The following is a 22,632-nucleotide window of genomic DNA, read 5'->3' as shown; positions in this document are numbered from 1 at the left end:
AATGACTATATAAATCTAATAAAATAGGAAAATGTGTTGCAGCTTGTAGTGAATTTTATATGCCCGTCAAAAGTTTAAATTACAGGGTGCAGGCAAAAGAAAAGATACATTTTTATTGTGAAAAAAAAACAAATGGCAACTAAATTTTCATGAATACTCTATGAGCCGGAGCCTTCCGGCTGGAGCATTCAGCTCTGAGCACTTTCGCCCCAGTGAATTGTGAATTGTGAAACTTTTTGGCGCCAATCCGCGAGTCTCTCGGAAGCAGGCAGAAATATTCAAAACTTTTCCGCGTTTCGTGGTAAATTGCATTTCCGAATGGCTGCTCCAATTGGACGTGTGTATGTGTGAGCCGAGACAATCGCAAAATTTGGGGGCCTACGAGGCAGTAAATTGAATTAACCCCTGGAAAAAAGAGGGGGAAAAACGTGGCTTCCGCTTTCTTGGCTTGGGATTCGAGTTCAACTGAGTGATGCTGCCACGATGATAATAAAACTGCGGCAATGTGGCAATGTAAACAAGTGTGCCACATGTGTGACGAGGCACAATTGACTCGTCTTGACTCTTGTTCCTTGAGTTGCGCAACAATGGCCGGCTTTGTGGCTGTGGCTCAAGTTAATTGACTTGGCCCTTTTCGCTGCTCAGTGGGGTTAATCGTCCAGGATGCGGCATATACATACGTATACGTATGCTCCAATTGCTCCAGGCGGAAGATAGGGCACGAGCTTAAGCCTAAGGACCATTGTGTGACTGACATCTTAATTAAAAATGACTCATACGCCCCGTTGGCCGTGCCCCTAAACATTTTTCCTGCTCCTGCTGCAACATTTTCCAGCGCACACAACAAGTGTCTTGGCCACTTTGTTTATATGCAAATGTTGCCGATTGTGTGAATAAATTCTTCAAATATTAAAGATCTTTTTATTTTTGGTATTTTAACCCAAAATACTATTTTTCTTGGTATATAGTTGGTTTTTATTTTAAGTTTTAAAATGTTGAATAATTATTTTGCTTAGGAAAAAAATATCCTATAAATATTTCAATTATATAAAATTTAAATCCCTATAAAACTCAAATCGTTTGTACCCCATTAATTTTTTTGCACATCAGTTTATTTGTTCATTGCCTAGGAAAAACCATTTCAATGCCATTAATTAAAGGCTAACATTATAAACATTTCAAAGCAATGTATTTTAAATTGTTATTGCTTATTTTAAATCATTTATCATTATTATTCCTTAATTTTAAGTACAATAAAAATCCGGAAAAAATAGATAATAATATAAAAATGTTTATAAACAAAAGTTGCCAATTTTCGACTACCTCAAGTTGAATTTTTTCTTTTCTCTCGCAAAAACTGGCGGCCATCCAACCATCGGACGGTGAATCAATCGCCAGAAAACAAACTCAAATAGTTTTTACCTCATTTTGGCACATTTCTCTTTTCTCTCTTTTTCCCCTGAAACAAAATAGTTTTTCCTCGCCCATTTTGTTTTGCTAATTTTCTTTTGGCTTTCAGTTTTCGTTTCCGCTGCTGGCTCATTGACTATTTGTTAATTTTATAAATAATTACCAGCAATTAAAAATGATTATTCCGCTCTGCTTTCTTTGGCATTTATAGGACTGGCTCATTGTTTGTGCTCATGTCTCACCAAATGTCCTGCGGCAATATCAATTAACTTGAACGCTAAATGCTAAATACAGGCACGAGCTGCGTTAAATTGAGTTTCAAGTACTTTTTCAGCCACCTGTGCAGACATTTTCCATGAATTGCTCATAAATTTGATGTTAATTACCCAAGGACGAACGCCAAGGAGCCGCCTGCAAAAACACGTGGCCGGGCTTAAGCCATCTCTTTTCGGTGGCTGACACCTTGACATTTGAGAGCGGTTAAGACAATGACCTGTTATTGAAAAGTCGAAAGGAAATTTTTAATTTAATCACAATATTATTTTTCATGAATAGGTTTTTTTTTTGAATTTTTATAAATTCATATAAAACTATTAAATATCTAACTATTTTTAAATTAAATAACTAAGATATTTGTATGAAAATATGCATATTAGTCATAATAACTAATATTATACAATCTATAAATGTATATCCTAGCAATAAATAATATATTCCTATAAAAAAAATAAAAGTATAGGCCGGCGTATATTAGAAATTGTTTGTCATAATTATTTTTTTCTTTAAATTAAACTTTTACAAATTTCGTAAATTCAAGGCGAATAATTTTTTTAGTGCCTTTACTAGCTAAACTCGTAAATAAATTAGTAGTAACCATTATTAATTAACTAACAATTAAATACCAGTATCAAAGACCACCAGTAATTCATCGCAAACTGATGCGTAAATTCCCGAGAAGTTCGGATTACCTCAACTCTCTTTTCTTCTATGTCCCCTGGCCAACGAGGAATTGTAATTTCCCGACACGTTGCCACATGTTCTGGCCATTAATTCGGCCAGTTCGCATCATAATTGGTCGGCATCGGCACCTTGTAATGGCCTATGGCCAAAACTGATTTCCATATTAATTGCTCATTAGCCCTTGGTGCGGAAGTGTTGCTTGTGCTGTTGCTCTGTGCTTTTTGGCCCCAATTGCATTAACATGCGGCAATCGGTTGACCAAGATTACGCATACGCAGTGTGGGCCGCACCAAGGAGTTGTTAACAGCTTTGCGGTCGTGCGGTTGTTGTGGTCAAAGTTGAACAAATATTATTGCTGCCGCAAATTGAAGCTGCCTGCCATGAACAGAAGACAAGTGCTAAAATCCAGGGGGGGTCATAAATCAGTTTGCGGATAGCCCTTTGTTTGGGGAAAAAGTTTGCCAACAGATGCCCCGGCCTAATGATGCGTTCTTTAACGAAAGAGAAAGAGCATAAATTAAATATTAATATTCAATTAGAAGAACAATTATTGATTTGTAACCCTGACTTTCGTTTGTTCTCCTCGTTTCAAGGGAATTTTTGATTAAAAAGTATAAAGTTAAACGGTCAGTTCAAAAAACCTGAAGCTCATCTGCAGGCGATGCACGTTAGGAGCTTTTTATTACCGCCACATGTCGCATGTCCCGAACACAATGGACCAAACAGGATGATGTACTAGGATACATACCTCTGAATATAAGGCCACACAGAAAAAAAAAGCATAGTAAAAATGAATAAAAAATAATTGCATTATTTCATTTCAAAATATTTGTACAAAGTTAGAAAATATTAAAAACACTGATAGTCATATTAAAAATATTATTTTTACAACTTAATGAAATAATTTCATATTAAAATGTAATATTCTCATGTTTGAAATTAATGAATGGGTGAAAATCACAGGAAAAAATATTTAAATGATTTATAAAATAATTGGGTTTTCATACGTTTTTTTTTTCTGTGCACAACTATGCAGCCAGCTGGACGGACAGTGGAGTCTGAGTCTCATTTTTGAATAATTTAATGAGCTGCCTGGCGACGGCGGCGTATGCGCAATATTAAATCCTGGCGACCGCACATTTATCATGGACCCACATCCTGTCGCAAACACACAGACTGCACATCCTCATCCACATCCTTTCGAGCACGTCAGTTTAATATGTTTTTAATTGTCCGCCACCGGCAGGAGGAATCTACTTGGCTTTAATGACCTCTCCGCTGCGGGAATGTCTCCTTTTTAATTTTTAATGCCGCCCATTAAGGCGCAATCGTGTATATATATTTACCAGGAAGAGATCTCGCAAGCAAGTTAATTAATTTTTACAACGCCACGCCAGTTGGCAACAAAATTTGGCGATAAATCAACTGATAATGTCAGCACATTTAGCGACATCCCCATGCCCATGATAAACTTTCTGGCCATGTTTAGACGGAGTTCGCGATTGACATGAGCGTGGGCGCCAATCAAAAGCCAACAACTTGGCCCGAAGGGTTGGTAACAAAGTTTTCTGGGTCAGCGTGCGGAAAACCTTTAATCAGAAACTGCTTAATGCAAGGGTTTTTCCCCACTTCCCATTTCCTTCGGGGTTAACAAGTTGGGAATGGGTACGGGTTTCTCGAATGCGTGGGCGAACATCTTGTTAAAGTTAAGTGACAATGGAAGGTCAAAGTTTACATATGTTGAAAGAGAACTCACTCAATAGTGGTTCGGTTTTTGTTGATTTTACTTGGGAAAACATAGGATAGAAAGTTGTTTCCCTAAGAAAACATTATTGTAGGCTCAAAGTAACCTAAATGCTTTGAATTACATTCTTTTTTTCTGTATTTATGCTAAATTATTGGTTTTTCTTTACAATTTAAAAGAAATTCCTAGCCAATTTTTAAATCCCCTTACTTTACTTTAATGCTTTTTCCATTTTCTTTGTTTTACAAATAAATAAATTATTTCTCTCTTTTTCAATTCCAATTGTCAAGCCTGCTGCATCCCCACAATATGTTGGCCAATTTATTATCCCGTCAGCCGCAAAAGCCATAAAAGCTGCCGGGATAAAAGCACAAACGACGCAGATGCTTTAGATGGGGTAGAATGTTTTCAGTGTATAATCTATAAATTGTAGAGCTAGGAATAAGATATTGCAATTCAGACACATGGGCTACAGTGTAAAAGCATCAAAATAAATCTCCTTTCGTTTCGTTAAAGCCATATTCATGGGGGACTGGGTTCTCTTCTACTTCTTGCTACTGCCGCTCTGCTGGATGACAGCGCAAATTTTATCAAATGCCGATTCCAGACTGTCGATGAACACCTTCCCATCGGCCTGGTTTTTGTACGTGGTTACAATGGCCCCGGCAAAATCGTTCTGAATCGAATAGCTGAAAGATAAATAGGTTATCAATTGAACAATTTGTCGGGGGAAACTTGAATGCATCTCTAAACCGAGACCTACCCAATTCCGAAGCCATTCCTGACCACCGGACCGAAGGAGCCCGCTAGCAGGGCATCGGATCCCAGGGTTGAGGTACTGATGATGTTGTTATTAATGCGCCTGTAAGCCTCAGTCTCGTAGAGATCGGGTAGGGGTATTCCCTCCTTTTGGGCCGTGTGCCGCAGGGCAAACAGATGCCGATCGAAGCCCTGGCCCATGGCCGCCTCCTTGGTGAGCTGGCCATGCACCTGGCTGCACTTGTCGATCATTCCGCGCAGCTCGCCGGCCGTCGGTTTGCTCCGCTCCGGCTGCAGAATGGCCTCGCAAAAGTCGCGCGTGGCCTGCGTGCAGGGACGCATCGTTTCGGTGCGTCCATGCCGGAAGGCGGAGGTGCTGCACGACTCGTAGCTGCCCACGTAGCCGCCGTGGGCCTGGCGATAGGCCAGCTGGAAGGACAGCTGGATGATGGAGTCGGGACTCAGGCCATACTGCTTGCAGGTGGGCTTGTTCATGTGCGGATACTTGAGGACATTCATATCCAGACTGTTGACAATGTCTTCGTTTTTCTTATAGGCCTCGGCAACCGCCGCTTTGGTTGCCTCGTCGAACTCAAAGTTGATGGGTCGCACATTCGCGTAATCCCCTTCGGCGGGTGTATGCACCGTCTCGGTGGAAACAAAGGGCTGCTTCAGGGTGTCCTTGTAGAGCTCGTTGAAGTAGCGCAGCACAGCCACGCCATCGCCCCACGAGTGCTCAAAGTTGATGGCCGTGGTGCCATCGGCGCTGATGAGCAGGGAAATGGACTTGTCAAACCAACTGGTTGTTAGGAAAAACGTTGAATGAATCAGAAATATATAGTAAATCAAAATAACCCACCGATTCTGCGCCTTTCCCGCCAGCAGATGCTTGAGGAGAGGCTCCTGCTTGTTTTCATCAAACACACCATCCTCCTCGCCATCCAGACAAACGCAAAAGAGAGCCGCATCCACCTCGCTCTGGAGGAGATCGGCATTCCTGGGATTACTGACAAACTGCTGGCGGCTTTTGGCCCAATCATCGCGCTGTCCGGAGGTCAGGACTCCCAGTGGAACACTGGCTGCCTCCCGATCTGCATCCAACTTCAGAACAGCTCTCAGTCTACCTAAAATCACACTGGGACTCTCAATGTAGCCACTGGAATCCAGGACATTTACGGCGTACAAGTGACCACGTCGCATGACCACGATATGCTTGGCGTCGGGCGACTGAACCAGTTCGTCCTTGTCAATCCTGGGAATCCTGGAGGTGCCAAACAGCCGGTTGTACTGGCTCATGTCCAAGGGGAACGCCTTAAAGGCATACGAAGCGTAGGTGGCAAAGGCTTTGGGGGCCACCTTCATCCACCTGCGGTAGCTGGGCGTGTCGCTCTTCTTGGCGTTCATGTGATAGACCTCCGGCTCCAGGAGATCCGATTGCAGAGAGCGCCAAAAGCGCAGCGAACTGATGATCAAATTGGTGGCCCTCACCACCTGGTTTTGGTACTCCGGCCGCGCATCGCTCTTCATCACCAGCAGGGGATTGTAGTTGAGGGGCAGGGGAGCCCGGTCGGCCAGGTACATGTCGAACCAGGGCTGCGATATGTAGCTGGTGTGCTTGTTCTCCGCATCGTGGTTCTTCAGCTTCGAGTGCAATTCCATGCCGATTCCCTGGCGGAACTGCTCTACCGTTTCCCGGGTTGCCGCCTGCTCCGCCGGCGAGAGGAGCGGCCGGGTGGCCTCCAGGAAGCGCCGACAGCTGTTCTCCAGCAGCGGAATGGGCAATCTGGGCAGGGAGCGCTGGAAATACAGCGTCGGCAGCTTGGAACACTGCAGATACTGGTAGTGCTGCCCGTGGGTCGTCGTCGTTCGCGAGGAATTCGTCGAAATCCACGACAGATTGCGGTGCACCCGGGTCCGGAACATGGCTCTCCACTCGATGGCTTTTTAGATTCGCTAACTATTGTTATTTAAACTCGAGAGGCGACGTTACAAAGTCCAAAAACAGAAAGTGCAACAACAACTTAGAAATTCGCGAACGATTCGAGCCACATCAGCTGTTCGCCACCGATGATCACAGCTGATCGCCGTTATCGATAGACATGCGCGGTATTTTCATTTTTCGGTATTTTAGGTGAGTTTCCATTGACGCCAAAATATTCAAGAATCGTTAGGATTGAAATTGTTGAAAATATTTCATATTCCCTTAAATATCTAATGAAAAAACATCAAAGGAATCCGCTTCAGAATCTATACGTATGTATGTATACTTAAGCCAGGTCTTCCATCCTCTGAGCACGAATGCACCACTTATTCCGACTTTCTAGAATGCTGCTAAACATTTATTAGGTTACTTGAATGTTTACTTCAGTCACATAGAACTTACCTTTTCATTAGCAGTTTTATGGTGCTACGCTTACAGATAAGCAGAATAAAAACTAAAATACTTATATAGAAATGGAAATGCCAGGAGAATTTAGCTAAATTCCCTAGTTCGATTTGTGTAAAATCAATAAAGAAAAGGATTGCTTCAACAATCCAAGACACGCCCATCATGACAGACATTCGCAAAAAGATTGCAAAACTATGTTTGGAAAACGGATAAGGGATTATTCTTGGTTATGGAATCAAATAATTGATCTTACGTTTGAGTATCGAAATTGAGGCAGGTCGTTGTTGTCTCTTCCCGTTGCTAAAATCTTTTCAGTTCTCTCTTTATTTTCATTTTTTTTAAATACTCTTCCTAAAGCATAACTTAGCAAATATAAACAAAATAATATTCTTGGTGTGCTCCCCAGCAATTGATGGCAAATTCTGTTAGTGTTGGACCCCTAGATCACAAATATACGACTAATTTTTTTTTCGGTGGAACAGTTTTTTTTTAAGGATTTTTAAAGTTTGAAATGTAAAATTTCGGTCTTTTTTCAAATGCAAAATATCTTAGTTGCCAATTTTAGTAAGAACTGTACCGATCAAAAAAAAAGATCCGTCCATTTTAAACATACAACCTACTACACTTGATGGCAAAACTTGACTGTAGTTATTTCACAGAACAAATAGCTTTGATCTGAGGCCCAGTGTTTCAAGACTCACAGCAGAGAAATAAACTGATATCAGTATTCCCAGAGGACATAACCTGGATTGATCGTGCACACGCTTTGCTGTGCTAGAGGAAATTAAAAAATAAATTCGTTTTTTTTGCCATACTCTTTAATTTTTTCCAAAATGTTGCAATCTGATAGCAACTTTGAATTTTAATAGTTAGGGGAGAGTGGGGGAATTTCGTCACAGGGGCAATTTCGTCACCTGCAATATCTCGGAATCCATAAGTCGTAAAAATATATAATTTTTTTGTTTTAGTCCTCCAAGACGGCCAGACACAACCAATGCATTTGTTTTGCACAGAAGGCCAGGATAATTAAGCTATAATATTAAATGTGTTTTAACAGTTCAAAAGCTACATTTAGTTCTCGACGAAATTGTTTCTGTATGCCACAATTCAAAAGGAATAAGATACACGATTTTTTATATAATACACAGTGCTATAATGTGCATTTCTGCGTCAGTGATTTTTAACTTCGCGCCTTATTTCGGAAGAAAAATAATTATTTCTAAAAAAGTACTGTCTGGGGAAATTTCGCCACCCTACGCTAAGGGTAAAGTCGCACCTATTTTAAATACATATTTTTATATTTGACGAGCTGGCTAACGAACAGACTACCAGCAGCAGCAACAAATATAGGACGTCAACAAAAATGGTATGCTTAATCAGTGTAGCATATTTACAGGCGTTAAACTCCCTACATTTTTCAGGTGACGAAATTGCCCCGGTGGTGTGGTGATTTTACCCCCCTGTGTGGCGAGATTGCCCCAGTATATTGGTTTTACATTTTATTTTTTTATAAATCACCAAGGTAATTAAAAAAATAGGGGAATGTCACATTTTAAAGCTTGGTGCTAACCGCATTCAACAATAAAAATAGAAATATGATAACGTGTCTCAAGATGGACAAAAAATAGCTTTGAAAAAATGCTGACGAAATTCCCCCACTCTCCCCTACCTTAAAGTAAACGTGCTTCTTTATTTTTTAGGTATTTTAATCTTTGAAGAGGTAAGCTATCGTTATGCCGGGTTTGCCGTTCTCCGAGCTGCGGCAAATTGCCTTTTTGGTCTTCCCCGAATGCTGAAAGAACAGGAATTAGGCTAGTCAAAGATTTGACTTAACTATTAGATACTTACCTATCCATGAGAAGCTTAATGGTGCTCCGTTTTAAAATAAGGAGTACAAAGACGAAAATACCATAGCCACTATTTAAATAGAGGAGAATATCAAGTATTGTTTCTATATAACTAAATGAGATCTGAAGAAATGAAATTATAAGCAGTGACCAAGTTAATCCCATCACAAAAAGGATTCGAATACAATGAAGATAACTATGTTTAATACGCATTATTAGTACAAATCTTGGTTACCAAATTTTAAAATAAATATAACTTACGTCTCAATGTCAAAACTTAGGCAGGTTGCCTCTTCATTTTGCCGAAACTTCAATATCTCTCTCTTTACTTTCAGAATGTGAGTGATCGTCAGGATGAACATAATCACATTGAAGAATCCCGAAATCAGTAACGTTAATAATGACAATAAAAATAATAATGTCTCTGTTAACGGAAAATTCAAATTAGCTTTCTTACAGTAAACTTAGATAGTGGAAAATATAAATGTATAGTTAATACTATTTACTTATTTTCTGTAAAATTACCTATAGCTTGCCAAAAGTCACCATCGACTTCCAAAAGCCATAACAACGAACAGCCTCCAGGGAAGATGGCAGTCGTAAACCAGACGAAGATACTGTAGAACATGAACTGAGAACGGGGTTCCTCGCAATTGAGTGACTTAAATACTTTCCATAAATGAAAGCTAATAACTGAGAGCCAGAGAAAGTGCGCAAACATAAAACAAAGAATAATAATATTTGCTGCAAAGAATTAAATACAATTGTATTACCAGAAGAAAAAATATTTGTTTAAAGCACCAATTAAATTCGATATACTAACCACTGACCCATGGAAGTTTATTAGTTCCGAAAAAACAGATGGTCTGCCAAATGACGATGCTGGAAAGGCAGCTTACAATGCACTTGCCGAGCGTATTTCGTAGCTTCCTTACATAAAGATAAACGGCGATGGTAAGGATGTAACATATCAGCGAAATTACAAAGACTGGAAGAAGAGAAAAAGATGGGAAAGTTAGGATCCATAGGTTATTTAGCTAAACATTCTTAAATCAGCTTTAGCTTCCCACTTTAAATTAATTTAAATTAAAACCATACCGTAATTAAAAAATTTCATTTTTGAAATACAATTTGCTACACTGAAAGGCAAAACTCAAATGACCCTCTACCGTTTATAACGAACAGTATATACATAGCTTTTATTTGAAGCCCACACACAAAAAAAAATATATAAATTAAAATAAAGTATAAATAGTTATAAATAATAACTATAACATATTATATATAAATCATAACTAATATTTGTCGAATACAGACAGAAAAAAGACTTTACTTCAGGGGATATTCGATTTATTTATGAATAATTTTATGTAGTCTTTAACTACTTTAAGATAAGTACAGCCCACATTCACAGGTACAGGATGAACTAATTGTTATTATAATATACAAAAAAAAACAGTTAGTTATGTATGTATTGGGTCCACCTTTTATTGTACCTTTTTTAATAGTTACTCATACAAACTCTAACGTTTAGATACCATGTCCATGTGTCCATTAAATAAATCGGCCAATTTGAACAATAATTTTTTTTTTGTGCAATATTTCAAGATCGACAAAAATTAATTTAGCCGATAGAAGTATTCCCATTGTGATCGTTAGTAAAGATTTATTGTACAAAATACATTTTGGAATTCAATAAATTTACATTAATTAGGCCCCATAACATTCTTCAGGGATTAATTCCCATTGTGTGTATTTTTTGTGATTACCATTTCAAAAACGCGAAACAACAAATATCTCAATTTTCACAAAAAGCGTAACCTTATTTACTTCTTCAACTTTAATAGGAACTATGTTATTATTGATAAGCACTTAGTCCAAGTTGAATTCGCATCAATATTACAGCTTGCAGATAATCAGAATGAAAACCAAAATATCAAAGCAGGGGTGCACATCGATGATGGATCTAATGACTATATAGCAAACAAAATATAATTATTGTCAGTTAAAAAATAAACCCGAGTGCTGAGTATAGGTAAAGGCGATTTGATTTTAAGCCATCCATCAAGATAAATAAACAAAGGATTAATTTTGTAACACAGTGTTTTTAATGATTTTTATTTTATTGAATAAAATGAAAACTTTTTAGAAGTTCTTAAAATTATTATAATTATGGTTGTGGAGGGGAGGGGACACAGATGTGAAATCAGATTGAAGAAAACTCTTACGAAAGGGCCGCGGGTCTCTGATGAGTTTTATTTCGAGCTTTTTTCCCAAGCGATAAGAGTCTCGGAACACACGTGCTTGAATTTATGTACCCCCCGATCTTAAAATGTTTGTGTTTTTATTTGTGACAAAAAGGCAAATCAGAACTTTTGTTAGACAGATGCGATCGTCACGACACTTTGCCTCGTTAAGAGGTTTTTTTGTTTGGTTTACTTATTTAATTTATATTCTATTCCAGGTTCCTAAAATTCCATATATACAGGCGCCAATAAGGACAGATTACCAAAGGCCGCAAGTTTTGGCCGTAGGACGCATGCCACTGCCCACGGGACAGTTGAAGGCTTTGTGGAAATCCTCGTTGTTGGACAGGGCATCCAGAGCCCAGTACTTGGCCTCCTTCTTTTTGGAGATACAAAACATCTGGGTGTATCCCAGAAAGAAGAGCTGATCCGGCGACAGATCGAGGCCTGGCATCTCATCTGGACTGGTGATATTCTGGCCAGGATCCTGATCCTGCAGAAGCTGCTCCCTGTAGCTATGGTGGGCCTGAAATGCCAGCCGCAATCCGCCGTTGTTGATAAATAGTCGCAAATGGCGTAGATCCTTCGTTCTCAGGTTTTTATTGTGATACTGATCCACTTGGCACTCGCTACGCTCCTTATAAAGCGGATCCAGTTTTGCTCCCCACGATCTAATGAACACGGATTGCGTGAGAAGGGCGCCAAGCCAAAAACCAAAGGTTCCGAATTTCAGGGAGCGCGCCCAAGGATTTAGGTAAACTGGTGGATGAAGGGCGAGGGGAAAGAGATAAAGTGTTGCATTACGAGTATCTCCGGAATGTGACACCATCAACCCATATGGCTGCTCCTGCGAATTGATGTAGCTAAATTCGGACATTCTACCGATCTCGATTTTGAGGCGCTGCCAATTGATATTGGTCCGCGGGTAATCATCGTCGACCACTTCTAGGCGTAGAATCTCTTGATTCAGACGATCGTCAAGTGAGGTATCGTTTTTTTGGTGGAAGTTAAACTGAGCATGATTTTTCTCTTCTAGTAACTTCTGACGAGTATCCGAGTCCAACCATTCGACTTTCTCCACAAACTTTTTCTGGCTTTTGAATATATTCAGAAAGACCTCAGACACTTGCAGCCCTTTTTCATCCGGTAAGTGCTCCTGTAAGCATACAATATTTAAATGGTTTAGAGAGCTTCTTCCAAAAATATATATTTTCCGACATCCCTACTACTTTTAAAATATTTGTAAACGGTTAACGAGGCTTACCGCATAATAGAGTTTGGTGAAGAGGTCCGGCATGGTGGTCCGTATCCTCGAAGCGCAATAATCCCGTTGGTACGTAATATCCTTCAGTTTGGCGTCGAATGTGTACAGTAGCCGCATGGCGAGGTAATTGGCCACAGCTTCCGGATGCCGGGCACACACCTTGTCTAATTCCGAAAAGTTGTAGCTGGTGGCCCATGGGTTTCCTTCTTCGGTCTTCCAGGCTATCTTATAATAATTGTCTAAGTCAAAGTTCCCAGAGGCGGAATTATTGGTTATTTCACTGGCCACTAGTGCCTCATGCCAGAATAAAAAAACACCGTCGATCACCTCTGCGATTTTATCCTCTTTCAGGTTAAAGGATCTTAGGTAGCCGCGCATGCGCTCCTTGTTGACTTTGTGGGCGCGGGAGAAGTGCTTCTTAACGTTGTCCAATTGAACGAAGAAGTCAAAGCCCAGATTATCCGGCTCCAAATAGGGTTTAATTCCATTAACTGGTGCCTCAACGAACAGGCCCCTCGCCCCGTAAAGAGAGAGATAGGCGCTCATGTTCACCCAGCTGAAATTGGAGGCATTCCAGGCGGCACCATCGACGGCGGGAAAACCACCGATCGAGCGAATGATCCTCAGGTAATTGGGATCAGAGGCAGGAAAGTGATGGAGATCAGCTTCTAGGCAGGCATTATAGAATCGTTGGGCCAACCTTAGTTCCCTGGACACATTTAGTGACTCCGCCAGATCCATCCTTTCGACTAAATCCTTCGTGATCTCATCCAGTGCGAAGTTCGACGCGAATAAGTTGTCTGAAACGGAGTATCGGTTCGGTTCGAGGTTCCGGTGATTACCACAAGCATACTCGAAGAAATTGTCACACGGTGAAACACTAAAGTTCATGGTCGACTTCATGAGATTCGCATGGCAAGTTATGTCATCACGTTGGCAATTAATGATTACTTTCCGTTCCCTTGCACCGCTAAGGGTAAAAGTTAGTATAAGCAAGTAGGTCTGCAGTCCAATCGAACTTGGAAAAATGTTCTTAAATAATCCCATCTTTATCAACTTTTACGGAATTAATAGACAACTGCTCGATTAAGAACGCGATTTGGTACTGTCAACTAAGGGAAAAGGCAAAGCATATTTATATTTATTGGAAAGCCTTGCCCAGATACGATAGTTTTCTTATTATCGACAGCGGGATACCCTAGTAAATCGTAATCTAAATTTAAATATTTAATATTTTCTTCCTTCTATTGAAACCATTCAAGTAAATATGTGCTATATTGAAAATTATTTTTTTTTTTAAATTTAATTTAAGTATGCAATAGGAATTTTTGAATTCAATATGCATATATTTTTTGGTACTTTGCAATTTTTTAGTTCTGTAAATAACATTTAGGTATTTAATTATCATATTAAATTGTGTAAGTATGCGTAAGCTTAAGTCTTTAGCCCGAAAACTTTTTGAATTTTCTACGATTAAAGGGTATAAATAATCAAAATTCTGTGATCTTTGCTTTCAAAACAAACAAACTTGGAGGTTAGCTGATTAAATTTGGTACTCGTATACTAATCGCCTTTGTGGGGTTGGCACTCATTTGACTTAAAGCAACAACACTACGAAAATGTAATCTTTAATACGCGCTGTGAATAATATATAGATGTTGCGTAAGAATGTGGTATTTATGTAACACTAAATAATATTAATGTCTATAATGACCTTTAAACTGCAATTTATGCAATGATGCAATGATCCATGTTTCCTTAAATCTATTAATTCCTTTTTGAGTTCAGCATAAAAATCGTTTAAAATCAAGTTCACAATAATCATTCTTAAAATCCCACCTTGGAAATAAAATTCTAAATTGTCCATAATCTATTCATTTCACGGCTCGACGTTAAGGTGAAATTAAATTTCCACTGACACTTTCACATTCGTCTGACCTTATGGCTTACATTTGAGGATTGGGCTTCAAAAGCAAAGGGTTGCGGATCTCCCTGAGTTCCGCATAATTTCGCACTTTGCCCCGAAGGACTCCGTTTCCGTATCCCTTTTCCCTTTTCGCCATTTAATGCGCTTCGCTTTTGCACTTTCGCTCGCTTGTTAAATATTAACGCAATTTCACTTCGCCCAATTACACTGCAAGCCATCCGCATCCTCATCCGCGTCCGCATCCGCATCCGCCGATGCCTCTTATGCAAATTTAAATGGAAAAGGGGAATTCCCCTTTACCCACTTTACTTAATTTGAGGAATTGAGGGGCAGTGGATTTTATTTTGCAAAAATGCAAAGATGAATCGAAGGGGGAAAACATCGTTAAATTCGACAGCGAATAAAAATTTTATGCGAATTTTCATTTCTTTCTTAGCCCCGTAATTTTAGTAAGCCGTTTATTTATTTGGCGCACCTGGGAACAGTGACCGGCAGGAGACTTTGACCCTCCACGTCTGCAGGATGGCCTGACCCCTTCGAGGATCCCGTTTCTCTCCCCCCGAAAATCCACAGCCCCGAAAACCAGCAGACATCAACAGCGGGCAAACAAATAAACGCCACGCAAATGCAAACAAAACGCTGTTTATTCACGGACCAAAATCGCCGGATGCCTTTGCCATTGCCGAAAAAGGTGAAAGGACGCTTAAGCACTTGAGCACCTTCAAATCGAACAAATCGATGGGTAATTGCTATTGTTATTGCTATTGCCATTCCCAATGCCCAGCGGATTTTAAAGACCCATTGCGGCTTTAAATCAAATGGGTAGAAAGGTAGAAGGTTGGGGGTTTTTTTTTGGGGTATTTATTAATTCAGGAAGGCCTGATTTCATTTAAATTTAAATTGTTCTTAATTTGCTATTATTAAATGAAATTATTAAATTAAATAAGCAATATATTTTAAGTATTTTATGTAGGTATGTAGGTAGGTAGGTATGTTCTATATTTATATTCTATAATATATACCAAGTTATACCAATGATTGAACATTATAATGGACATATAAATTACTGAACCGTTTTATTAAAGTACATTTTGTGTTGAAAAACCTTCAAACAAAACACATAAAAAATAAAATAAATTTTTCGATCTCATCTAATTTATTTACTTAATTTACTTAGGTGTTTAAACAATTTAACGTTAGCCGCAAATGCAAACACTCTTTTTGTGAAACGTATTTTCTCTATTTTCCCCCTTTTCGCTATTAATAATATAATCTATTCAAGGGCCCTTGAATAAGTTAAAAAAGCAAACAATCTCGACACTCATTAACAACGAACGTTGGCATAAAGTTTCAACTGTCGTCGCCAGATGCTAAGGCCCATTTAAATAAAAACCTCTAAAAATCCTTTTTTTCTGCGTACGAAAATCAACATTTGTTTCAAGAGTCCATTGCCGGACAATAAAACTGTTGACCATTCCAACACGCACAGCGTGACTTTTTATCCTGATTTTCTGCACCTGAAAGGTGTGGCGAATAAGTCGCATTCGACGGGTTGTCAACGGCGTAAAAATCAGGCAACGACAGGCAAAAGGTGACCAGATGGAAGAGTTAACAGGGAAAATTCCATTTGTCCCATGACGATGACAATGGCAAATGGCAAATGGGTTTAGCAGTCCTTGGGGCAGACAGAGATTTGCATAGATGGCTCAGCATAAATGCTGCATTCCAGTCGAGCAAATCATTGACATGGCCCCGGGATCGGAGATGGAAGTTGGGAGATGGCTATGGCTCTCAAATGGCCGCGTTGACAGGCCCAAGAAATGGCGGCAATAACTCAGGCCTCACTGTAGTAGGTTGCACTGTGGAAAAAGTTGTGTAGTAAGAGCAATTTGGGGTGCTTGAAGGACCAAAATTGAAGGTTTGCCCATGTTCAGAGCTAAAATGTTACTATACCTTCCAAATGGGATAAATATTATCAGTTTAATTATTTAATTAAAATGTATAACATTACACTTCATTCCATATTTTTAATAAAAATAATTATAAAATATTTTTTTCAACGATCAAGGTAAATAATAACATTCAATTTATTTATTTATTAAAAAACTGATTTCTGGCGTAATAATGGCATTATTTAACTTTAAGCCGTTTAAGTTTTATATAATCGTCATTTTAAAGTTCATTTAATTAGTTTATAAATGTAATGCAAAATCTTTAAATGTGTTATTTAGTTGGCTCAGTTTTTATCATAATTTCCACCGTGCTACGCACTGCAGTCAGATTAAAATTCTAAATCAAATGTATCCAAAGACTAAGCCAAAGCCGGGAAGCTGGGTAGCGAAGGCGAAATGCTGCGAAAAGTCTGTGAAATTCCGTCTTGTTGCTGTGCTGGCTTTCCCCGCTTTTTTTTTGCCCCGCAGGCAGTCGGCGAAAATTCAAATTTAATTCACCAACCTGGACGTGCATGACAAATAAAGCAAGCAGATTAAGTCAAGACCCACACGGAAAAGCCGAGGAAAAACAAGATTCCACCCACTTTTCGAGGTCCTGAAAATATTCATGGGGGGTGATGAATATGTAAAAGATTCTTCTTTTTTGGGGGGACTATGGACAAACAAGTTAATTTTCATAATTGCCTGCCATCCCTCAAGAAAGTAATGCAAATAATTGCAGCAATTTTAGGGGACACTGAACTCGCTGTCATTAATTTATATTTATGGCCAGCCACGAGCGCTGACCAGCAGCATAATTAATATGCCACAGGAACAGGCACTGGGGAATCCTTCTCTTTCGAAGGCAACAATGTCAAGGTTCAATGTCACCCGCAATCAATAGCTGCGCTGCGCCACAAAGTTTATTGATATCCCAGGGTGTGGCATGCAGTGTACACATATATTGTGGTATTCTAGGATGTCGGATGTGACCTGTCTGTCAATTATTGAGGCCAAATCAGAGTGACAAAGGATATTAATTAATGTGGACATTAAAATAAAGTATATACAAATATTAAATAGCTGCTTGTGTCTATTAAATGAAATAAAATAAACCATAAACAATTATGTTAGAGCTGCATTTAAAGTTTTTTATATTTTAATTAAACATAAATTTACATTAAATAAAATAAATTTTATAAAAATATTTGATAGCTTTATTAATTTAATGTATTATAAATTCTCATAAATAAATAGTAATAATATGATGTTTAAATATTTACAAGGAAGTAGTTTTACAAAATGCGGATGTGTGTATTAAATAAAGGAACTTATCTCAAAAATTTAAAAGATTTTGGAAGCCACTTACTAAAACTCTTTACCTAAAAAATTAAACAGCCATTTAAATGTACCTTAAAGACCCTTGAAATCGAGTAGCAAGATAATCCCCAAACCGTTTAGGGTCGTATAAAAATAAAGAAATGATTGCACACATGTGGTGAAACGCCTCCTTTAAAAAATCAAGGCCTACGAGCCACAAAAAAAGTAATGGCGAGCCCAATTACCAGATGTATATAATAGCACGCGTGTATGTAAATGAACGCGAAATTCCTCTAACTTTCGGAGAAGCCAAATCAGGGATTCCGCCTACTGAACAACCGCCAATGTGATGATTTTCCTAGAAGGCCAGACAAATTGCTCGCTTCGTTTTTTTTTCTCCTGTATTTTATATGCTTTTTTGCGTCTTTACTGTGGCTGAGAGCAAAGCGAAATCATTTTTCACAAGAGTGGAAACAACAGCTACAAGAATACAAGAACAAGCGCAAAAACACGAACACATTAAATTGCTATAAAGCCATCGCCCAGGTCCCCGGGACGCCCCCAAAAAGGAAGCGGTGCCGACATGTGAACTCCTGCCTAACGTCATCCTTTCTTGCACTTGGAAAATATATCCTTGAACAATATTTAAAAAAAATGTATACAAAATTGGCCTGCAAAAAACTAGGAATACATAGCATAAAAATCATTTAGTAGGTGTAACAAAAAATAATAACAAAAAATATATTTTTAAGAAACTATTATATCTTGTCATTAAAAACAAAATATTATTTAGTATTGTTGCTTAAAAAATATTACTTAATAAATTTTCAAAATAGCTTATTTTTGGCCTAGCATTATTATGACATAAATGATATTTAGAAAAATATTTGCATCTTAAAAAATTGAATTAAAAAGTTAATTAAAAACTTTATCTACAATAAATAAATGATTCGCATTTTTTTGCGTAATGCTTTCCGTTTGCACCAAATACCTTTTAATTTTTTCAGTGTAATATTCAGTCACCGATTCCCTGACCCCTGATTCCTGATTCCTGCTCTTGGCCCTTGGGTTCTGTGTCCCAGTCCCGCCGTGACGACATGTAACTGATGTTGTTTGTTGTAAATTTAATTTTCCCTGGCTGAGTGAGTCGAAACTGAAAGCGGGAAAACTGTGGAAATGGCTCTTTGTGCTCGTTAGGCCACGTTTAAGTCCGCGTTCAGAGTCCCAAGTCCTTGGTTCTTAGTCCTTTCATCCTGTTTTTGGGAATTGCGAGCAGATTGAATTGTTTGATTTCTATTTTGAACGAGCTACCAACTACGTAGTTCGCGTGCCGGCGAGCGTTTTGGCCAATTTTATGGTCGGCAATTAACAGGTCCCTCGAAGTAGGCAACACTTTTCACATGTCGTGCTGGCGGCCATTAATCAGCTTGAAGTTTATGTGGTTTTTGGAGGAATGGCTACTACCAATCGTAATGGAATCGAAACGAGCGGAAATGTGCACAAATAAATCAAGTTCACATAAATTATGAAAACTGGCGCCGGGGACCATTGGCTAAAAATACCAGAAAATGGCCCACTATTTGCGTCACCCGCAAAAAGAAAAACAATTTTCCGAGTCCTGCGTCATGCTGTTGTTATTTATTCGCGGCTTTTCCGTTGATCACTCAAAATATTTCGAATTATTTTTGCAATATTTTCTCCTCTTGTCCCCCCTTAATTTCATGCGAAATGTTGACATGACGTCAGTATTGTCCCTCTGCGAGGATTTTGTGATTTCAGGGGACAGAGCACATGTGAAATGGGGAATCCGTTTGTAAATGAATTTCAATGGCCAAACATTGCAATTGCGAACATTTTGCGAAACGATTTCCATTTGCCAAAGCTGAAAATGTTCAATTGAGTGGAAGTAGAAGGGAAAAGGGACGAATTTACGGGAGTTCAAACAAAGTTTGTTTCTCCTTTTGGTGGGGGCGACATTTTCGAAACTGTTATTGCGGCTGGTTTTTGAATGGCCTAACGATTTGTTTGAATGGCAGATGTAATTTATATGGCTACAAAAAGAGCAATTAGGTGACCATTCAATTGAGTTTTGAGTTAAACGCCAAATAAAAAAGAAAAAATCACCCAAAAATCTAATTTTTCTATAGTTCTACACCATACATTAAATTAACAAAAAATATTATTCAGAAATATTCTTAAATATTTATTCAATAAAATAAAATTAAATAAATATTTAACAGATTCTATTCCTTGAATTACAATGAACTTACTTCTCCATCAGCATCCTAAACGTACTACGTTTAAGGATAAGCAGGATAAAAATGAGTATACCAAAACCAATATGTATATAGTGGACAACAAAATCAATCGGCCTTCAAAAATTGATAATATCCACAAAGAAATATATAAAGTCCAGGATCCAGGCAACGCCCATTATGACAAAGAGCCGCAAAAACTGCAAATATCTAGGAGCATTAAAGACTAGTTAGAAGCTTTTTATCAAAATGCTATAATAATTTAAACTTACGTTTGAGTGTCGAAATTGAGGCAGGTCGTCGTCCTTTTTTGCCGTCGCTTAAACCTCTTCAGTTGCCCCTTTATTTTCAGAATGTGAATGGCCGTCAGAAGAAACATGATGGCATTGAAGATGGTTAGGATCAGTGACGGTCCAAAATAGTAAATCCATGCAGACTTCTTCTGAAATTTAAGCAAACCGTAAAATTATAGAAAATGTTGAAAATACGTCAATCTTATTAAAACTCACTATCCACCGAACATCCAGTAAAACCAACTAAGGGAACTCAACTCCAGGCGTTAGGATCCTTTGCCCAAATGATATTTAACAAAAATATGACTCCGGTTGGGATAAAAGCAGTAACCGAGACAAATGAACCGTATCTTAGAAAGCGATTTTTGGATTCCACAGACTTTACAATTTTAATTGATTTTGGAAAATCCAAAAAGCGTTGGTATGGATAGAGAAAGTAAGACTGTTTGTTGAGAAATATTTTACCGTTCTAAAGAACTCGAGTTAGAAAAAAGAAAAAATACTTGGAAAATGGAAGACCTCACCTCAAATAAGATGTACTCATCTCCATTCAGATTGATCAACTGGTCGCACACTTCAAGCTGTTCCCCTATCACAATCATTTCTGTGCGAAGGTATCGGGTCGTAATATCTCCATTCTCGAGGGTCACATTTAGATAGGGATTACCGCCGACAATTTGCTCTTTTAGGTCGTCTTCACACTCTTCATTTGCCATCATATATTTCCGAGGACAACAGAAATATATATATATACAAATACAGGCCCTCAAATGACTCTTTACTGGTTTTTGAGAGCCATCCCACAGCTTCCGAAAATTGTATTCTCCTGTTAGGTTGGCAGGAATTTGGATGTCATCATATTTATACGAATCGTTCTCTAGTTTTAAATGTGAAATGTTCACAGTTTCATTAAAGTTACAGTTCAAAATAACCGCCTTGGATTTCAGCAGACTCAACAGAAGAAAAACGGTACCCAACCACTTCAAAAACATTTTAGTGATTTTAACGTTCTTCTTGAACAACCAAACTTGACTGAATCGCGATGCAGTTAATTCAAATATTTAATAACTTTATTTCGCTTCCCCGTTGTTATACAAATTTATTTATCGCTTAGCATTTCGCATATTTAGTGATTAATGGTGGTTTAGGGAATTAAATTAGAACCATACGAAACTTCAAATGGTTTCAAAAAATATCCAAATCGTTATATTTTTTTAACCAGTGAATCCCACAGGAACATATTTTTGATCGACTTTTCTGGTAAAATAACAAAATGTTCACCAAAAAATTGAATTATTTCTATGAAAAAAAACACAGGTCAGACCTGAACTAAACGAATTAAAACGATAGAAATTCAGCAGAATACTTTTTAAATATATTTATCAAATTTTCTTTACAAAAAATATAAATAGATATTAATCAAATCTAGGCACGAACTGTGGCTTATGGCTATTTTTATAAATAAACATTTGCATTCGCTCCATTCGATTGCAGCTTAATTTCCGCGTGGGTGGAAAATCGAAAAGAAAGACCCTACAAATTGAAATGCAATCAAACAAAAAGGAGAACACAACCGAGTGGCTGTGGCACTGAATTATGTATGCCAAGGATGGCAGGACTCAGGACCTCCGTCCCTATCGCATTTTTTGTTCCTTTTTTAAGGGCACGTGATTGCACTTGCCCGGTCCCATGCATTTATTTGCATATTTACCGCCAGGACAGAGGACAGACGCTGCTGCATTTACTCTACATTTACTCACTGCATTTGCATTGACTCCGAGATTGCAGGCCAGCATCCCGCATCCATCGCATCCTGAATCCACTTGCACATGTCGGAATGCCGGCTCAGAATGCAAATTGCTTCACTCGGACAGTTGTCAACTCAACTGGGACTGAACTGCATACTACGTATATATAAACAGGGGTTTACCTACAAGACAGCAATCAATCTGGTTAAACGGAATGCTGGGCAATAATTTCCTCAGGCAAATAGTTGATCATCGGCAGTGTTTAGTGTAGTCAAACGACAATTGGGACAGTGATTTTAATTTTAATAAATAGAAGAGATATTGAAGGATTTTTCTTTAAATTTTAAACCAAAGAGGGAACAACTTTAATCTCTTTTTAAAGGTTTAATAGCTCTTTCGTGGGGAATTTTTTGAAGGTTTGGAAAAAACATTTGATTGACGGGCAGCGAAAAAAAAACACCAACCGCTACTTAAGAAGTAAACTTTTTGGCCACTGCAGCCGTCATTTTAGGGCAACATGAAAATGCTTTTTGGCTTCA

At 38.5% G+C, this 22,632-nt stretch overlaps 2 protein-coding genes and 1 long non-coding RNA gene across 3 annotated transcripts; all 3 read right to left on the bottom strand.

The window, feature by feature from the left end:
• Window positions 1-4,501: 4,501 nt before the first annotated feature.
• On the bottom strand, window positions 4,502-6,932 carry CPT2 (Carnitine palmitoyltransferase 2). Its single transcript, XM_017145450.3, has 3 exons — window positions 5,733-6,932; window positions 4,878-5,672; window positions 4,502-4,803 (listed from the first exon to the last, which is right to left on the bottom strand). The coding sequence occupies exons 1-3, from the start codon at window positions 6,794-6,796 to the stop codon at window positions 4,659-4,661; spliced, it is 2,004 nt and encodes a 667-aa protein (XP_017000939.2). The 5' UTR covers window positions 6,797-6,932; the 3' UTR covers window positions 4,502-4,658.
• Window positions 6,933-8,982: 2,050 nt separating this feature from the next.
• LOC138912896 (uncharacterized) lies at window positions 8,983-9,500 on the bottom strand. The gene is made up of 3 exons (XR_011418443.1): window positions 9,371-9,500; window positions 9,111-9,305; window positions 8,983-9,054 (listed from the first exon to the last, which is right to left on the bottom strand). It is a non-coding gene; the product is annotated as an uncharacterized lncRNA (long non-coding RNA).
• A 1,767-nt stretch (window positions 9,501-11,267) lies between these two features.
• On the bottom strand, window positions 11,268-13,713 carry LOC108059891 (neprilysin-1-like). Its single transcript, XM_017145355.3, has 2 exons — window positions 12,620-13,713; window positions 11,268-12,511 (listed from the first exon to the last, which is right to left on the bottom strand). Exons 1-2 carry the CDS (start codon window positions 13,664-13,666, stop codon window positions 11,615-11,617), a joined length of 1,944 nt encoding a protein of 647 aa, XP_017000844.2. The 5' UTR covers window positions 13,667-13,713; the 3' UTR covers window positions 11,268-11,614.
• Between the last annotated feature and the right edge of the window lie 8,919 nt (window positions 13,714-22,632).

Source organism: Drosophila takahashii, chromosome 3L, assembly GCF_030179915.1.
Source record: "Drosophila takahashii strain IR98-3 E-12201 chromosome 3L, DtakHiC1v2, whole genome shotgun sequence".
NCBI lineage: Eukaryota > Metazoa > Arthropoda > Insecta > Diptera > Drosophilidae > Drosophila > Drosophila takahashii.
This window is presented reverse-complemented; position numbering and strand designations above follow the sequence as displayed.

Coding starts and splice junctions, on each gene's coding strand:
- CPT2 (XM_017145450.3), bottom strand. CDS start 6,796: ATGTTCCGGACCCGGGTGCACCGCAATCTGTCGTGGATTTCGACGAAT. Junction 5,673..5,732: donor GCGGGAAAGGCGCAGAATCG/GTGGGTTATTTT, acceptor CCTAACAACCAG/TTGGTTTGACAAGTCCATTT. Junction 4,804..4,877: donor AGGAATGGCTTCGGAATTGG/GTAGGTCTCGGT, acceptor TTTATCTTTCAG/CTATTCGATTCAGAACGATT.
- LOC108059891 (XM_017145355.3), bottom strand. CDS start 13,666: ATGGGATTATTTAAGAACATTTTTCCAAGTTCGATTGGACTGCAGACC. Junction 12,512..12,619: donor TCACCAAACTCTATTATGCG/GTAAGCCTCGTT, acceptor GTATGCTTACAG/GAGCACTTACCGGATGAAAA.